The sequence below is a fragment of the Chiloscyllium plagiosum genome, unplaced genomic scaffold (genome assembly GCF_037043375.1).
Source record: "Chiloscyllium plagiosum isolate Xiang-an unplaced genomic scaffold, Cpla_swu_hap1 HiC_scaffold_8, whole genome shotgun sequence".
Taxonomy (NCBI): domain Eukaryota; kingdom Metazoa; phylum Chordata; class Chondrichthyes; order Orectolobiformes; family Hemiscylliidae; genus Chiloscyllium; species Chiloscyllium plagiosum.
Window position 1 is genome coordinate 33,441,378 of NW_028270146.1, and position 19,239 is coordinate 33,460,616.

Below are 19,239 nucleotides of genomic sequence, written 5' to 3' on the forward strand. Positions count from 1 at the left end.
CCAATTAAAACTATTAATGACAACAGCAAGAGAAACTTACCGAAAAAAACTTGCACTGCAGGTTGTTAAATTTGCTGTTTCCACAATCACAACGGAAGTTTCTAGAATACAAGGCATATTTTAGTGATAAGAAATTACCCTGCAAAACTAGGAGTTTTTAAAATAATTTAACTACTGCTCTGTTGAAAGTTTTTTTAAAACATACTTTCTTTGACAAGCTAATATCAAGCAGTTATTAAATATTACTGAATTATAGCTAATGTTCCACTTATAAAATATTTAAAATACCTATCATTTCCTACTGCTGAAAAAAATTACAGTTCTTGTTTAAGCATATATTTTTGCATTAGAACCTGCAACAGATTTCATCTCACATTTTACGTGAACCTTGAACAACTAAATGTTCCACTATTTGATTTGACTCTTCCAGAGCATAGTCATTTGAGACGGCTCAGTGGGATGCAGCACACTGGTACCACAAGCAGTTTCGGGGTGGGGGGGGGGGGTGTGGTGGTGGCAGAGAATGTATAAAGTTTTAATTTAAAAATTTCTGCTTATATTATCTTGGTCGCAGATACCAGCAAATCCTGACTGCAGATTTATCTGCTGATTAGACAATAGCACTAAGTTTCCAACTTGCAGTATCCCAAATGGAAAGACAGTAAAATTCATGGGCAGATAACCAGAGTTCTACGTGGTACAGATTGCAATTTGAAAATGTCACTCTTCTCCAATGTTGTGAGTAATAAGCCCAGCATTCCTGGCCTCAACCAACCTTCCACTACATCATGTCCTCACAACTGAGGCTGTACTCTCTCAAGTCAATGCCATAGTGCATTATATAATTCTTCTGGATTTCCCTTCACTGTCCAATTTAGTGCCTTAACTCTCAGTTTGAAGTGTGATGGTGAGCAACACTGTACCTTTTAGTATACAATTCAAACAGCTCATGGCCTTCATGACACTTGTAGCTACAAGCCAGACAAATGCCAGCAGGCTGTCCTCCCTTTGGTGTACAAGTATTACAAGCATACAATGCCTGTCTCTTCACATAGCCCTGCAAGGAAAACAGCAGTTAGAAAGGAAGGGATTCCAAAGTGCAGCTGCAACAACTTCTGACCATTAATGCAACTACTGCGGAAGCAAATCCAGCAGAGGTTAATAGCAAAATTAAATGAACTGTGGAGGGGGTCAAAACCAAAGGTTGTCAAGCACACAATCTAACTGGAGCATACAGTACTGTTGTTCCATCTATTGAAATACATTCTAGATCAATATGGAACAGTGGGGAGGGATTACAGTTTTGACTTTGGGCAGGATGGTTCTAAATTAACTAACCACAATTTAAGTATCAAAGTCAAGCGCTTAAGGGTTCTTGTGGTGCAGGAGTAGTGTCCCAACCTCTGAGCCAGAATGCCAGGGTTCAAGTCTCACCTGCTCCAGAAGTATGTACTAACGTCTCTGAACATGTGATTGGAAAACGTCTCAAAGTCAGGAGCTTCTTGAGTTATATAAAAGTGAATTGGTTTATCTACACCAGAACTCAATAGGCTAATAGCTTTCAAGGTGGTCATATGCAAGAGACTTCCCACAAATATTGAAGTACTCCAGAGGGCCAGAGCGTAACCTGAAAGAAACTGTTAACCACCTAAAAAGAAAAAGCTGGACAAAACAGAAAATCAAAGAGGTTTCTTTCTTTCCGACCTACAACTGCAAGAAACATTTTTGCTGCACACAACAGAAATATCTTGCTATTAACTTGAATAGAGAAGTGTGACCCTCCAAATCCTGACTGGTTTCCCCCAGGGCTGCACAGTGGTTAGCACTGCTGCCACACAGTGCCAGGGACCTGGGTTGAATTCCCATGTCGGGCAACTGTCTGTGTGGAGTTTGCACATTCTCCCTGTTACTGCGTGGGTTTCCTCTGGGTGTTCCAGTTTCCTCCCACAGTCCAAAGATGTGCAGGTTAAGTGAATTGGCCTTGCTAAATTGCCCGTAGTAGGGGAATGGGTCTGGGTGGGTTGCTCTTCGGAGGGTCGGTATGGACTTGTTGGGCCGAAGGGCCTGTTTCTACACTGTAGGGAATCTAATATTCCATACTTTGAAACTAGAGCTCACACAACATCTGCTACTCTGACCTAACCTGCATCCAACCCAGAGCTCGATGAACTACACTGACTCCCAAACAAGTGATGCCTCGATTTTAAAAATCGCAATCTGATTTTCAAGACTCCCCCCCCACCCCCACCCCCTCCGGACATGGCTCCTCTCCGTAATTCCAAAACCCTCCAGGCCATCTACGCACATTTAACTCTGACCTCTTGAACATCCCTGATTCTTACCTCTCCATAGGTGGCTGAAAGCATTGTCCTCAAAGTTCTAAGCTCTGAAACATCCTCCTTAAATCTCTACATCTCCTTCTTCCTTCAAATTGACATCACTTCAAATTGACCTCTTTGCCCAACCTATTCAGTTTTCACCATGGCATTTCCACATGTGGCTGGTCTCAGAGTTTGTAACATTCTTGTGAGGCACTCTCCTTCACTTTACTACATTAAAGGGGCTGCATTAACGTTAGCTATTGACATACTCCCCAGGTAATAGATGAAGCAGCATCTCAGTGACAGTGCAAGTACAATGGACAGCATAAGCTCAGTTGGGACTGCTGCAGCTTGCTACTGCTTAAGGAGATCTGATTCACGGTGTGGGGTCATACAAAAAGAAGTCACAAATCAAATGGAGCACAGAATGGAGTCCCTGAAGCCAGGAGGTGCAGAATACAAAGTCTGTCCTAGAGTCCTACAGATCAAGTGCTCACCAACCCCCCTCCACTTCACTTCACCCCACCAAGAATCCCATTCCTCATCTTCCACCAGTCCCTGGCCCCACCCCTGTATAAGTATCAACATTCCAAACTGTAACCAATCCTCTGCGCTCTGGCCAATCACCAAGGTTGAAAAGGTATGACAAGAAAAAGGCGCCAGATGGAAGGGCGGTGGGGGTTGGTGGACATTGAGATGTAATTAACACGGCTTGTGGCTGCTACTGAATCTACAGGGACCCACCAATCTGCAACAACTGCACCCTCAAACCACGGGCTTAAAAAAATAAACTTACTCCTTCCATCAAGGATGTTCATTTTACATCTGCAGTCAGTTGGAATCGGGTGGCTCCTGTCTTGTTGTGGGTTTATGATTGTTTTTGGGGAAGGGGAGGAGCGCACATACACATCCGTACACACAGCTTAAAAATATAAACCCCACTTCTTCTGAACATCCCTGTCCGCCTGTGAACCGAGGTTCCCCGGTTCAGGACCTCGACCCTAACCCCGGGGGGTCGGGCTGGGATTTGGGGAAGGGGGCGCGATGCCGAGGAGCTGCGCGCAGACAAAGGACACACACTCCCGCTTTGGGGGGGGGGGGGAGAGAGGAGAAACCCAGCACGCCGCCCAAAACAAAAATACAAAATAAAACCTCACGTCCGAGTAGGAGCATTTGTCGGAGTCGCTGCCGCCTAAGACGGCGCAGGCTTCGTTCTCCAGCTGCTCGTCCTCTTCCAGGACATCGGCGAGGGAGACGATGGGATCCTCCTCTTCCAGCGGCCGCTTGTGATTCCCTTCGTTTGCCGCCATCTCGAAATGTACAAAGACTTCCGGGTTGGGGGCAATTTAAAGCTGCATGTGGCAACCTCCCCCTTCCCTCCCTTCGCCACCGCCTCTCTCTCTCTCTCTCTGTGTGTCTCTGTCTAACCCAGTTTCACTAAATACACCGCCCGCTGTGAGTGAGAGGCTGTGCCTTGGTGAGGTCTCTCTCTTATTGTTACGTGCGTTTACCGAGAAGCTGGGTCCTCTTGTCATCTTCCTCTCTCCTGCCGCTGCCTATTGACTCGTTTGCTCTCTTCCGATAGTCAGAGGGCGGGCCCTGCGTCCGTCCCCCCGCCCCGGGCTGGACGGTAGCCGCTGCAGTCGGTCGGACATGTGCACCCCGGCCCCTGAGTGCGAGCTGTGCGGGGAGCTGAGTTCCCGGAGCGGCGAGCGCCGCCGCTTCGCTGTCCGCACCGCCTGCACCGTCCCCGGCGTGCTGAGCGGAGTCCGCCTCCTGCAGCAGCAACTCCAGGTAGCTCTCAGCGAGCTCGTCCTGCAGGAGAAGCGACAGCAGCAAGGGCAGAGCTGCCCGGAAAGCCCGGCCTCCAGCACAGCCGGTGAGTCTTGGGGAGGGGAGGGGAGGGAGGGGGAAGAAATGTGTTAAAATATCAGGCCTCTTTCCTGATGAAGGGTTTTTGCCCGAAACGGCGATTCTCCTGCTCCTCGGATGCTGCCCGACCTGTTGTACTTTTCCTATACCAAAGCCATCCCACTACAGTGACCATGTTCACACATCCAAGACCTTGAGATGGATTCCAGGAAGATGCTCCCTCCTGTTGTGGAGACTAGAAGTAGGGGAGATGGTTGTGGAGAATTCTTTTTCTCTGAAGGTGTACAGAATGGAAGTGGTGATAAATTTTAGCCAGATTAGCTTTTTTTTAATTGGCCAGGGAGTTGTGTGATACAAACAGGACAGTTTGGATGAGACCACAATCAAAACTGCCATGATAAGTGAACCAGGAAGGCCTTCTCTTGCTCCTATGTCAAACGTGCCCATCTCCTGTCCTCCTACAATAAGTCGAGTTAATTCTTGATGTTGCTATATTTTTTAATTCTCTATTCCACCCTCCCCATGATAGAAAGAATCCTAATGTCATGGTGGGTTGTAAGGTATAGGTTAAAATTATGCAGAATAAGGGAACAGGTGTTGCTTCTACAAAAGCTTACATTATAAAATTAGGCTGCGCATGCAAATACTAAACAGAAGAAGCGAAAACAGGTAGAATTATTAATGACTAGTAGGGCAGAGCAACCGTGTAGCGGGATGTACCAGTAACAGGAGAATAGTGTGCCAGTCGCAGGAGGGATGTGGCCATCGGATGGAATTTAGTTTGGCAGGATGATCGCACGAAGACAGCAAACTATGACAGGATAGTCACATATAAGGAATGAGATAAATAAGAATAAGGGGCGACAGGCTTAGAGTAATGGGAGAAGTAAACAGAGGCGGAGAGAAGCTAGACAAAGGTGGAGTGAAGCTAGAGCTTGTGACAGGCTACGCGCTACAGAAAAAGTAACCAATGGGGTGAAAGGGGAGGACCGAGAGATGCAGCTGAACAGCATAAATCAGAATGTAACCCTCAGATCGGGGTGCTTACCTGTTAGGCACCCGTTCTTGCAAGTACATATCAATAAAATTTGCTGCTTCAGAATTTGACTCAGACTGAAATTTATTAATTTGTGAGTTCTATTTCTAACATGGGTGTTGCTGTTTTTTTTCCATGCATTGTAGTTTGAGGGAGGGATTGACTAAACCTTGGGTCGAACGTTGGGAGTATAATAGGAAGCGTGGATGAACATGTCCTGACCTGTTCTCTCCTGGACAACAGTTTGGGTCTATTTCCTCTTCCTCTGCCCAGCACCACATTGCATTCCTTCCTGTCCCATCACCTCTGTGTTCTCCCCTCCCTAATTAGGAAATACCTTACATTTGTATGACAGTGAAAAGGGGCAAACTGTTGATGGAAGAGTTGAGAATAAGGGAAAAACCGAGTTGACGTTAATTGGCAAAAGAAGAAATGACAACATCGGGGAAAAACCTCTTTATGCAGCCAGTTGGGTTCAGGTCTAGAGTGTACTCCAAGTATGGGGAGGCAGGTTCAATTGAGGAAATCGAGAACAAATTAAATGATCACAATTATTAAACCTGCAGAAGGAGGCCATTTGGCTGCACTGCTGTCCAAACAAATAATTAAGTGCTGTTCTCCAGCCCACTCCTTATAACCCTGCACATTCTTCCTTCTCAGATAGCAGTCTAATTCCCTTTTGAATGCTTCATGTGAACCTGCTTCCAGTACACAGTCGGGCAGTGCTTTTTCACGTTTCACCCTTTTATTTGAAAAGGGAGAAGGCAGAGAAGTTGCCATTTGGTATATTGTTCCTTCAGAGAGCCAGGGTAGATGTGAGGGCCAAATGGTCGTCTCCTGTGCTTGTGACCATTTTGTGGTTCTGTATGGTAGCTTTCCTAACCTTTGAATGCTCCAAGATTCTTCCCTATCGCAGCAAATGTTTTATGAAGTGTAGGGATTCTTGTAATGTCACCAAATAATGGAGTCATTTTTTGTGCAGCAAGCTACCACAAAAAATGTGAATGAGATAAATGACACACACTTATTTTGGGTGTTTGTTGAGTGATCAGTGTTGGCCATGACCTCTGAACTCGCCATGTCTTCTAAAGTAAATCTTTTAGATTGATCATTGTTTAATACCTCATTCAAAAATGTTACCTCCTGACAATGTAATGCTTCTATAGCACTGCATCCTTTTCATTATCTTCTCATGAGATTTGGGCATTACTGGCACAGCCAGCATTTGTTGCCCATCCCTAATTGCCCTTGAACGGAGGACTGAGGGCAGTTAAGAATTGAGGAGAAAGTGAGGTCTGCAGATGCTGGAGATCAAAGTTGAAACTTTATTGCTGGAACAGCACAGCAGGTCAGGCAGCATCCAGGGAACAGGAGATTCGACGTTTCGGGCACAGGCCCTTCTTCAGGAATTGACCACGTTGCTTTGAATCTGGAGTCATGTAAGCAGACCAGGATAGGATGACAAGATTTCCTTTCCTGAGGAAATTAGTGAACCAGATCTGCCTTTATGACCATTGCCAATTGCTACATTTCATCCAGTTTTAATTAAAGATTTTTATTTACTTCAGACTTTGCTATCTGTGATGCTGGGATCAAACCCAGTTAGAAAGTGAGGACTGCAGATGTTGGAGATCAAAGTCAAGAATGTGGTGCTGGAAAAGCACAGCAGGTCAGGCAGCATCCAAGGAGCTGGAGAATCAACGTTTCGAGCATAAGTCCTTCATCAGGAATCTGATGCCCGAAACGTCGATTCTCCTGCTCCTTGGATGCTGCCTGACCTGCTGTGCTTTTCCAACGCCCACAGTCTTGATTCAAACCCAAGAGCCCAGAATATTAACCTGAATTTTTGGACGACGAGTCCAGTGACATTAACAGTACCGCCCATCTCTCCCTATTGGTGATATGAATACACAGTAGACACTGAAGATTTTGAATTTGGAGTCACATCCTTCTGACTCTGGGGAAAGAGCATTACCACTGACCCAAGGCAAACAACTTGAAGCACCTTCTTTTCCCTTTCCCTCCAACCCTTTCCCTTAATGCCTTGGGCACTGCTCTCCAATTCAACTGCTCCAGCTATTTCCCTTTACATCCTCTCTCCCTTCAACTCTATATCCATTCTTTAAAAGTTAAAATCAAATTGTCTTCATGATCTATCCTAGATAGAAATTCAGAATCATGAGTGAGAAAACAAAATGTCTTTTTCTTTATAAACCCTTCCTTTAGGACAGGAATGATGTGGAGAGGGATAGGAATTGTGGGGAAGGGAATGGACTTGATATCAAAAAGGCAGGGAAGAGAAAGAAGCAAAATGTAATATAACAACAAAGGACAGAGGAGAGTTTTTTTAATGAAAGAGAAGTGGTTGTTGTGGGAAAACTACATCAGTGGTGGTAGTTGAGGCTGCAGATGCCCCCATTTTGTGCTGTTGGCATTATGTGAATATTACCACTTGGAAGGAGGAATACACTGGTACTCAAGTCCCACTTCTCCATGGGATGTCCTGAAAGTGTAAATGTCCAACTGAATCACCAAAGTATTTAAGTTCCTTTACTTTTACGGATATCTGGGACAAAAAAAAACTTCCAACTAAATGTATTTATTATGAATAAACTTAATCTTAAAAGTGGGAAATGGGTTATTAACTACTACGAGGTAAACTTTGAACTTTAAACACAAACGTGCATACATGAAGAGGACAGGGCAGTTCGGAGTTATTATAGCTGGAGGAAAAAAATTGGCAAAAAAAGAAAATCTCGTGTGTCAAGAGTCCAAACCTCAAGGACAAAATTGGAGTTCAGCAAGAGAAGGAGAAAGTGAGGACTGCAGATGCTGGAGATCAGAATCAAAAAGTGTGGGGCTGGAAAAGCACAGCAGGTCAGGCAGCATCCGAGGAGCAGGAGAGTCCCTGTTTCAGGCATAAGCTCTTCATCAGTGAGAGAAATAGGGTTTACCATTAGGGTGAATGGAGTCAAGATTAGTCTTGTCACTAAACATGTGCCTTATGAAAATGTAGTACTAACAACAGTCATTTTACTGTATCATGTAAAATATCCATTTGGGCATTCATCATAACTATATAGTCATATTCAATATATTTCCCAAAGTGTATTCTGGTCAAAAAAATTCCAAGATACTTGGTGCCAGGCAGAAAACATGAGCTGCTTGCCATTAAACAAGGATTTACAAGAATGTTGCCAGGGTTGGAGGATTTGAGCTATAGGGAGAGGCTAAACAGACTGGAGCTGTTTTCCCTGGAGCATCAGAGGCTGAGGGGTGACCTTATAGAGGTTTACAAAATTATGAGGGGCATAGATAGGATAAATAGACAAAGTCTTTTCCCTGGGGCCAGGGAGACCAGAACTAGAGGGCATAGGTTTAGGGTGAGAGGGGAAAGATATAAAAGAGACCTACGGGGCAACTTTTTCACGGAGGGTGGTACATGTATGGAATGAGCTGCCAGAGGATGAGGTGGAGGCTGGTACAATTGCAACATTTAAAAGGCATTTGGATGGGTATACGAATAGAAAAGATTTGGAGGGATATGGGATGGGTGCTGCCAGGTGGAACTAGATTGGGTTGGGATATCTGGTCGGCATGGACGGGTTGGACCGAAGGGTCTGTTTCCATGCTGTACATCTCTGACTCTATGACTCTAAACAACAATGACCTATTTGCAGTTAATTTTAAACAATACATAATCTGATTTATGTGAAGAATTCTGTTTAAAGCCTTTTGAAGTTTCCATTGAATACTGTTCCTGAATCTTTCTTTAGGGCTTCTTATGATCGATCAAGACAAGACTAATTGTTTGGGAGCCATCTTTTCCCTCCCAATTTGAAAGTCGCAAGTTGTACAAATCATGGTGGATTTATTCTTGATTATATTTTTGATATTGATCTTGATTGAAGTTGTATTTTTCTCAGTTTTTTTCTTTGAGGTATTTTTAACCCGTACCATCACAATTCTGCCAATAGCACTTTGCAACTGTTTAAAACACCAAGAGAACAATCTGGGATGATTCCATCTCATTGCTGTATTCTTGCATTTCTCTCCCAATGGGGGAATGCTCCTGGTTTCTGCTTGCTTCACCATATTGTATACTTCAGATTTGATGCGCAAATAAGAACAATGTTAAAGATGAACGATTATTGTTCCTTTCCCCCTCGAATGAAAGATTGAAATGTATTCTTGGTATTTATAACAATGTGTTTTTGTGGAAATCATTACTTTTTTAAAAGTAACTTGGAATTGTACTTTGTATTTTACATTGTTTTAATTATTAACATGAAGGTCCCTTCCTTTTCATAGTTGCTGGAGGAAGTATTTAAGTGCATGTTGTTAGGCTTCCTAGTGAAGACAGAATTCTTGACAAGTATACTTGCTGCTACCAATAATACAATGTGAAGTATATGTTGTTATTTGATTATCATTTTAAAATTAATATGCGGAGCAGAGGCTGGTGGATTTACAGTACTGTATATCAGAAATGGCTTTTCAGTTCTGTCAGGTACTGCCTGGAAGCATGATTCATTTAAGCTAATAACTCTGCAGTACATTCAGAAATGAAGCTAGAAAACGGGTCAGCCTTTGTCTGTGCAAGAAAAAAATAATGACTGAAAATTAGTTTGTTCAGTTAAAATGTTTGTTTGTTCTTTTTCATGATATGGAATCCATAATTACCTTTCGTATCTTCTAGGAAATCGTCTTTTTCATGTAAAAGAAAATCTTGATTGTTTTTCTTGACTGAAAAGGACATTTGCACATTTCAGTAAAATAACGAACCATCAGAAATGCTGGAAATCTGAAATAAAATAGAAAATTCAGGAAGTATACAGCTGGCCTATTACACTTGTCAAGATACAGAATTAATTGGTTTCCCGATTTATTTCCTGCTAATTGGTCTGGATTTTAAAAACTGATTGGCGTTTCCCATGAGATTTACATAGCTTTGGGTGGATGAGAAGGTGATAATATTGTGATGCCTACAACTGTGTGGGACTATCTAGGTGGACTGGTTTTATTTTTCAATTTTGTCTATTTTTAAGTGTCTAAGCCTTCACTTAATGAAGTGCATTTTTTAGCAAGTTTGGTTTTTAAATTTCAGATTTTTTGTACCAAAGGTTTTTGGTCAGTTTGTAAGCAATTACTGTAATTCAAGTTTTCATAATAAATTATTCCTTTCCTATTCTTGTTAGAGTCTTTGCTGTCGTTGTTCGGTCAATTCAGATGTATGTTATGTGCCATTTTTAAACCATTTCCCCCCCCCACCCCCACAATCACTAAAATGCCCAAGGCTGAGCTTTAAACTTTATGGTTTTGTGCAGGGAAGCTTCACTAATGTACAATTACTGGAAGCAATAACTGAACAGATGCGAACAAAAATTTACACTAAGGAAAATGTACTGGTGTCTGTAATGTGATCACGATTGACAAAGAAAATGTTATCCATGCCAAATGATGCATATTATTGTTTTAGCTGTCAACATGTCTGTTTGGGATAAATCTCTTAAGTGACTAAAGTTGAGCATTGTGTCTTTCAATGTGTAATGCTACAGTATTGGGCTTGATAGAATTTTCCAGCCATGGTTTGGCAACAGTGTAACTAAGATGTTGTATCTCATGACCCGGAAATGAAGATTTGGTGATAGAAAGTTTTGTGTGCTTTTTGAAAGAGAGGAACTGAGTAAAAGATGTTTATCTGTGGTAGGCAAAAGTGAGGACTGCAGATGCTGGAAATCAGAGTCTACATTAGAGTGGTGATGAAGGGCTTTTGCCCCAAATGTTGATTTTCCTGCTCCTTGGGTGCTGCCTGACCAGCTGTGCTTTTCCAGCACCACTCTAATGTTTATCTTTGGTATACCAAGAAGGCATTTGGAATGATTCTCTTAATTGGTCAGTGAATTGAGTATAGATTGATTTTTAGAATGCGAGGTGCTGCATTTTGGAAAAGCAAATCAGAGCAGGACTTGTACACTTAATGGTAAGGTCCTGGGGAGTATTGCTGAACAAAGAGACCTTGGAGTGCAGGTTCATAGCTCCTTGAAAGTGGAGTCGCAGGTAGATAGGTTAGTGAAGAAGGCATTTGGTATGCTTTCCTTTATTGGTCAGAAAATTGAGTATAGGAGTTGGGAGGTCATGTTGCAGGCTGTACAGGACATTGATTCAGCCACTTTTGGAATTCTGGTCTTTTTCCTATTGGAAGGATCTCATGAAACCTGAAAGGGTTCAGAAAAGATCTACAAGGATATTGCCAGAGTTGGAGGATTTGAGCTCTGGGGGGAGGCTGAATAGGCTGGGGCTGCTTTTCCTGGAGCGTTGGAGGCTGAGGGGTGACCTTAAAGAGGTTTGTAGATCATGAAGGGCATGGATAGGATAAGTAGACAGCTCTTTTTTTCCTTGGGTGGGGGAGTCCAGAACAAGAGGGCATAGGTTTAGGGTGGGATAGGAAAGATACAAAGGGGACCTAAGGGGCAACTTTTTCACGCAGAGGGTGGTGCGCATATGGAATAAGCTGCCAGAGGAAGTGGTGGAGGCTGGTACAAATGCAGCATTAAAAGGCATCTGGGTGGGTATATGAATAGGACGGGTTTTGAGGGATATGGGCTCGGTGCTGACAAATTGGCAGGATATCTTGTCGACATGCACAAGTTGGACCCAAAGATCTGTTTCCGTGCTGTACATCACTATTACTCTAAGGTGTTATTCAGGATAAATTACAACATGCAAAGTGGTTTATAAAGTATTTGCAGTACAAAATATAAGCATTTCACTTCATGCTGGTGTGTATATTCTACATAAGCCTCCTTTCATGCTGCTGTATCTAACTCCATCAATGTATCTATAGACCATCTCTCATCCTTGCTTTTTAAATTTTATTGCAAGGGCACATTCTGTTCTATTGTCCTGTCTCCGTCCCTTACTCCTTCACAACCAGTTGCTCCAATTGCCTCCTTTGCATAGGCTCCAGCTTTTTCCTGTTTTTTTTAAGCTTGTGCGTAAGTTGTTGGCATCACTGGTTAGGCGAGCAATTATTTCCCATACTTTAATTATCCTTGAGAAGCTGGTGGTGAAATTAGTTTAGTTGCACACCCATAAAACATGTGGCTTTGAAGGATCTGATTCTGTTTACGGAACTGAACCTTCCTGAACCTACATTCATCCTGCCCTTAAAGTTCTGTAATCATTTTGGAAACCATGAGTGGCCATGCAGGGATTTCCTGGAATTAAGGTTTCTGTCAATCCCTATGGATTTCAACATTCATTTTATCTAATGTTCTTTTTGGCACATGGTTCAATAAGGGTTGGTCACTTTGCTCACTCAGGTGGCGATTCCTCATGTGTGAACCTAAATGGTTGGTAGACTAATCTTTTGGGGAGGCAGCATCCGAGGAGCAGGAAAATTGACATTTCAGGCAAAAGCCCTTCATCAGGAATAGAGGCAGGGAGCCTCCGGGGGGGGGGGAAGAGCTAAATAGGGAGGGTGGAGCTGGGGAGAAGGTAGCAAAGAGTACAATAGGTGAATGGGGGTGGGGATGGAGGTGATAGGTCAGAGAGGAGGGTGGAGTGGATAGGTGGAAAGGGAGATTGGCAGGTAGGACAGGTCATGGTGCTGAGCTGGAAGGTTGGGACTGGAGTAAGATGGGGGGAGGGGAAATGAGGAAACTGGTGAAGTTCTCCATCGGAGGCTCCCTGCCTCTATTCCTGATGAAGGGCTTTTGCCCGAAACATCGATTTTCCTGCTCCTCGGATGCTGCCTGACCTGCTGTGCTTTTCCAGCACCACTCTAATCCAGACTCTGGTTTCCAGCATCTGCAGTCCTCACTTTTGCCTAATCTTTTGGGGAGTTGGCAAGATAGAAGGTAGCATAACTGAGCCTGATCCAACCATCAGCTTGCACTCCTTTGCAATGAGCCTAGATGTTAAACCCCAGTCAATTTTGCAAAGGCCCTTAACAAAGGCTGTCACTAAAGCAAAGCTGGGATGTGATAACTCCTTAGACTGGGGAATAAATTGCAATCTTAAACTTTATAAAAGCATTTTTTGGAGATTTGATTTAACCAAAAACTAAGATTGGGGTTCAGTGAATGAATGGATTGGACAGATATGTTTTTTTAGTTGAAGGGCAGAGTTGCCCAGTTATTCCTTTGATTTCAGCCACTCTGTGAGAAAGTGTATCAGGTATGAGCAGATAGGGGAAGAGTTAAGTTTTGGGTTGCAAGACAAAGGCTCAGCTAGCATGACTTTGACCAGATAAGAACTTGCAGTAAACAATGAGCTGCTGAAGGCAAGGGTAGTGGGTTAATGAGGTTTAAAAAATCCATTTGTGTAATGCCAGTTAACAAGGTGAAAAGCATCCATTGTATAATGTCAGATGGCTTAATCTTTACTGCTGAGGCTCGCTGCTTGTAATGGTCACCCAGTCAATATAGATGTGGCCTTATTTGGATGTTGCTTCCTGTAAGTGACCACATAATTCCTTAAGAATCTGCTGTTCGAGAGAAGACAGAGAATCCATGTCTCTATGCACTTGGGCGATCATTCTCTCTTCCTCCAGGGCCCAGAATAAAGGTGGAGATAAAGCCATACTGTGTCTGAGTTTTGACTGATACAGGAATAGGGAAACGGGTCAACGTCTGGGGTTGACTGAGAAATGACTGGACTCGGGCAATATCATTTTTCCATTTAGGATTTAAATTGTTAGTCTAGAAATCATGATATTATACTTTGTGCTTGTAGCTTTTGGTGTCATGCAGCTTTTTGGTAATAAAAGCAATGCTAGAAATATCAACAAGACAAATTATCTCAATTGTTAATCTTTCACCAGGTTGATTTAGAGGTTACGCATTAAATCCTATAATGCCTCCTCAAGATGAATCTTTTCTATACTTGTACCATTATTCTTCCTCCCACTCTTACCCTTGGCTTACGGTCTCATCCTTTTTGGAATTTAATATCTCTTGCCTTCCACCCTATGCTGCTTCATTCTTCAAGTAGTACCAGCACCTGTGATAGTTTGCTTCTGTTGTACTATATTGGAGCCTGGATTGTAACTTATAAAATGCGTTTTGATATATTTCTTCTTTCAACAGATGAAGATGAAGGTGACAGTGAAGACGAATCGGCTGATAAAGGAGATGGAGATGCACCTCCTTCCAAAAGGACCAGGAAACAATGTTGACCTTACCCTCTGAAGCCGTCTGACTGCTCCAGTTTGTTTGAGGTGCTGCAATGACTTCCTTTAAAAAGTCACCAGTTTAAATTGAGGCTCCTCTTCATGGCTACGCCACTTTTTCTACGACTTAAAGATATTTTTAAAATAGACAAGTTTGTTTCTTATGTAAACCATAAAAAGTGACATTTCTATAATGTTCTTGTTTTTTTTCTTCAGAGAAAATGAAATCTGGGTGATGAGGACAGATCTCAATTGTGGAGTTCTTGTCTAAAGTAGATATGTGAATGAGAATATCTGAATATTTTAAAGATTTTTCAATAATTTTAAGACAATGTAGGAATTCTATGATTCTGTAAGTAATTAAGTCTGCAATTTACCCATGTTCCCACAGGGAAGCACTGTGGGCTAAGGTGAGGCCTAGATGATTGCTGTTAATTTTTGTCTGTCGAAAAGGCAGTGAGAGTTTGTAATTAGATTTCTTCATTAAATGACCTAAAATCATGGCACAATACTTTGTTTGTCTTGCTGCTCAACTTCACCTTAACAGAGGTATGGTTTGGGAGATCCAAGATGGTGGCAATCTGAGAGGTCTGCTGTGCTGGGCTCTGCACCATATCCCAAGTTCAGTGGAGCTTTTACCCCCCTCTAATTAGCCATCCATGAGAAAGATCGAGAGAATGGAGTGTAATAAGATCCCTAGAACCCTTTAAGTACTAATCTTAACATTTTAAGAAGAAGGTGACGTCGACTAAAGGGAAGGGAACAGGAGGATGGCAGCAAGCAAGGCCTATAGTGCCAGGCACACCTGAGGCCACGGCCCCGACTCCCGTAGTGGCGCCCTGGAACCTGTTGGAACAAAAGAATTTGTTGTTTGGAAAACTCCGACTTGTAAAAATCAAGTCAGCGCTGGAACCAATCTCTGCCACGCCGCAGAAGCATCAGCAGGAGATCCAAGTACGGGACTAACGCGCCAAGATGGTCGACCAAAGGACCTTGGCAGCGGAGACTGCAGCTGAGAGTTCGGAGGGGAGGATTCAAAAGCTGGAAGGCCAGGTTCAAGCCCTGTTGGACCAGGTCTGCGACCTTGAGAATAGAGGTTGAAGGAAAGACTCACGGTTAGTCTGGCTCCCGGAACGTGAAGAAGGTGAGGGCCTGGTCAGCTTCCTGGTGCAGTGGGCTCCCGCAGTTCCTGGGGCTGGGAATTGAGTCGGGCAGCGTGCGTGTAGAGTGGGCCCACCAGATCGCAATGCGCAGGTCTGGGTTGGATCAATGCCCTTCCCTGGTCCCAGTGCGACTCCAGTATTACAAGAAGAAGCAGATGATAATGGAAACCTCCAGAAGGCCAAGAAAAGACTCACAGGCCCTGGTGTACAAGGAGTCAAAAATTGTCTTCGCAATACTTTTCTATGAGGCTGTAATTAAGAAGAGAAAATCTTTTGATGAAGTCAGGAAGAGGTTGAGAGACTTGAATATCCAATACTCTGAGGTACCTGGCAGTACTACGCTTCAGCCATGGAGGGTATGTTTACAACTTTGACTCAGCAGACAAAGCAAGGGATTTCCTAGACTCTTCGAAATAGGAGGTCTGGGTCAGAAAAAATTATGGTCAATGGTGTATCCTTTGCTAAATCAGTTGTTGGTTTTGTATGCTGGGCATTGCTTGCATATAAGATTCCCTCTTTCCTTTTTCTTTTTTTTTGTATAGTCATGGCTAGTGGTTCATTTTGATGGTGCACCTGGAACATTAAGAGGGGGTCAGTCTCCGATCAAAAGGAAGAAGTTGCTCTCAAACCTCAAAGGAGGGGGTTGACATCGCTCTGCTACAAGAGACACACCTCAGTGATCAGGAACATTTGAAATTACAGCAGGGAGGGTCTGGTGGGGTATTCATTTCCTCTTTTAATTCTAAAAGCAGAGCAGTGGCCATACTAATACAGAAGAACCTCCTATTTCAGATAATAGACCAAATTAAGGACAACATGGGTAGTTCATCATCCTTAAGGCCTTGGTACACTGGGAAGAATATGGCATCCTGAATGTCTATTGTCCTCTAACGCACCCTCTTAAATACTTAATTGACACATTCTCTAAATTGATGGCTCTTGGGGTACACAATATGATTATAGGAGGAGACTTTAACTGTTCTTGTGGACCCTGAGATGGACAGGATGCCAAGGGGTCTCTCTGGTATCTCCCTGCAGTCCAGACAGTTGGTGGATTTATGTGGGACATTGGCGTTGGTGAATGTGTGGTGGTGTCTCCACCCTAATGGTAGACATTTTATCTTTTACTCCAGCCGCCCAAGTGCCACACAAGAATTGATACGTTCTTTGTTCCATCGATCTGTCTGGATTCTGTGTTATCCTGCAGGATTGGGAGCATTGCCATTTCGGACCATGCGGCAATGTACTTAAATATTAAGATCAGAAGTAGTGGAATAGATATTGGCGCTTAAGTTCATTTCTTTTGAAGGATAGAAAATTTGTAGAGTACTTCACTGCCTGTAACGAATCAATGCTTTGGGAATTTTACTTAAGGGGTTTAATTATTTCATATTCAGCAACCAGGAAGAGCCAGAATGGAGAACAGCAATGTATGGTTGAGGCCCGGCTGAAGGCAACTGAGTTGGCATATTATGACAGACCATCCGTGACTAAGTTGCAGCAGGTCACAGCTCTCTGGGCTGCTCTGAATTCAGTACTTAGCCAGGCGGCAAAGAGACAGGTTTCTTTATTTGAATACAGTAATAAGCCAGGTAGATACCTGACATATTTGGCCAGGAAGAAATGTGCCCACAGTCCATTGTGTCCATTACGGAGAGAACTGGTACTATCACTTGAGTCTAAAAAGGTTAATACTACATTTAGAAAATTTTACCCAGAGGATTGGAGGGTTGTGAGGATGGAGTAGCAAGGATAGAATCCTTTTTTTTAAGAATCTGGACCTCCCAAGTATATATGCAGAACATTCTCTCTTTTGAATGCATCCTTAACAATACAAGCGGCAGTAAGGCAGCTCCAAAGTGGCAAAGCAGCTGGCCCAGACGGGTTCCCAAGTGAGTTCTATAAGGAATTCATAAACACCTTGGCCGAACCAATTGTTTACTCAGCCAGGACTGCCTTCCACCCTCTTTGGGAGGCCAATATTCCCCTTATTCTAAACAGAGGGGAATACTGAAGACTGTGTGTCTCGTATAGGCCTATCTCGCTACTGAATATAGATTTTAAAGTCTTGTCTAAAACGCTGGAGAAGGTATTGCCCACAATCATAAAGGAAGACCAGACAGGCTTTATTAAGGGTAGTAACTCTTTCAATGATAGCAGGAGAGTGTTGAATGTTGTACACGTATATCAGCAGAGGTCAATTCCGGACTTGGTGGTCTCCTTGAACGCGGAAAAGTCATCTGATTGGGTGGAGTGGCCATATCTTTAGGCATCCTGGAATGTTTGGGCCTTGGGTGGGCTTTTGCTAGGTTGGTGGCAGTGTTTTATAACGACCCTATGGCAGCGGTCCTCACGAGCAGCGTAAAATTAGATAACTTTGGCATTGAGAGAGGCAGCGACAAGGGTTTCCTCTCTCGCCGCTGCTATTCATCTTAGTAATCGAACCGCTGGCGGAGGCTACTGGCAAGGACTCTGAAATAGTTGCCCCAAAAGTAGGAATGGGAGAGCACAAAATTACTCTTCACGCTGATGTTCTCCTCTTTCTGGCTAACCCAGAAAAGTCTATACCCCAGTTAATACAAGAGTATTCAGCATGTTTTACAAAATCGTAAATCAGGCCTGTGGGGGGCTTGCCGGGAGTACCTGATCTGGAGGATCTTTTATTTGGTGTTGTAGAGCTCCAGAGCGATTAACAAAATTCTAGAAAAGAGCATCTCCACGGTTCCCGCAATGTAAAACAAGCACTGGCACCCTGACACATTGTCTGTGGTTGTGTCATAAGATCTACAGGTACTGGGGTGCCATAGTGAACGAGGTGGAGGAAATTCTGGGAATTGAAGTTAGGGCGGATCTGGTATTCCTTCTTTTGGGACTGCCTAAACTGCCCTCATTAGATGAGTGTGGGAAGAGATTATTCAATTATTCAATATTCTTAAGCATCGTGCAAGGAAGAACATTTTAATGAGCTGGACCTCAGAACCCCCCCCCCCCTCGCAGTTCTTATGGGGTGGCGTAGACAAGTGTTGGAGCACGTTCCCCTGGATTTTCTTAGAATGTGGTGCACCAGAAAACAGAACTATTCTGTAGTTGCCTTTCTAAATTACATAGGCATGGACTTGTTAGCCACATTGACTGGGCCTTTATATATCCATTTGGCAGTCTGGGGGCCTTTGCAGGGGAAGCTTGAATAAATAGAGGTATAATGACTAACGCTCCCTTCGATGGGAGCTTTGGTGGGGATGCGCCGAGTGGCGTAATTTAATTTAATGAGTCGAGTTAATTTAAGTTAATCCTATCAAGTTAGATTGAGTCAAAGTTAGGTCAATTCAGTATAAGGTAAGCTAATTTAAACTAATTTGCCAAGTTCAACTACTTATCGAGTTGTAATCTGGAAAGATTGTTCCATAGCTTTGTGATGGTCTTGGTTTGTTTTGTAGGAGGTAGTTTATTGTTAATAAGACCTTTGTATTTTTTATTGAAAAAGGTTTTTATTTTTCACAAAATTATAAAGTTATGGTTCTGAAAAGTTTGAGTAATTGCATAATATGACTATAATATGATCCCAGCTGGAATTATTACTAGACTTGTCAGATGCCAAACTGAAATTAGACTTGATAATTCATACTGTTTGTGTTTTTAACAAGGTGAGCTCTCACTGCAATGCATAAACAT

At 43.1% G+C, this 19,239-nt stretch overlaps 2 protein-coding genes across 3 annotated transcripts in view; one reads left to right on the forward strand and one right to left on the reverse strand.

The window, feature by feature from the left end:
• LOC122553435 (putative E3 ubiquitin-protein ligase UBR7) overlaps positions 1-3,959 on the reverse strand; it is a 36,593-nt gene extending 32,634 nt beyond the window's left edge. Inside the window, exons 1-3 of one of the 2 annotated variants that reach the window (XM_043697197.2) lie at positions 3,833-3,959; positions 924-1,057; positions 41-101 (exon numbers count right to left, since the gene is read on the reverse strand). In XM_043697197.2, coding sequence (XP_043553132.1) covers positions 41-101; positions 924-1,057; positions 3,833-3,856 — 219 coding nt within the window. In that variant the 5' untranslated portion in view covers positions 3,857-3,959. Of the gene's footprint in view, positions 1-40; positions 102-923; positions 1,058-3,478; positions 3,669-3,832 lie in introns of those variants that run through there. The other variant, XM_043697196.2, reaches the window with a different exon arrangement.
• LOC122553436 (uncharacterized) lies at positions 3,771-14,913 on the forward strand. Its single transcript, XM_043697198.2, has 2 exons — positions 3,771-4,200; positions 14,322-14,913. The coding sequence occupies exons 1-2, from the start codon at positions 3,975-3,977 to the stop codon at positions 14,408-14,410; spliced, it is 315 nt and encodes a 104-aa protein (XP_043553133.2). The 5' UTR covers positions 3,771-3,974; the 3' UTR covers positions 14,411-14,913.
• The last annotated feature ends 4,326 nt before the right edge of the window (positions 14,914-19,239 follow it).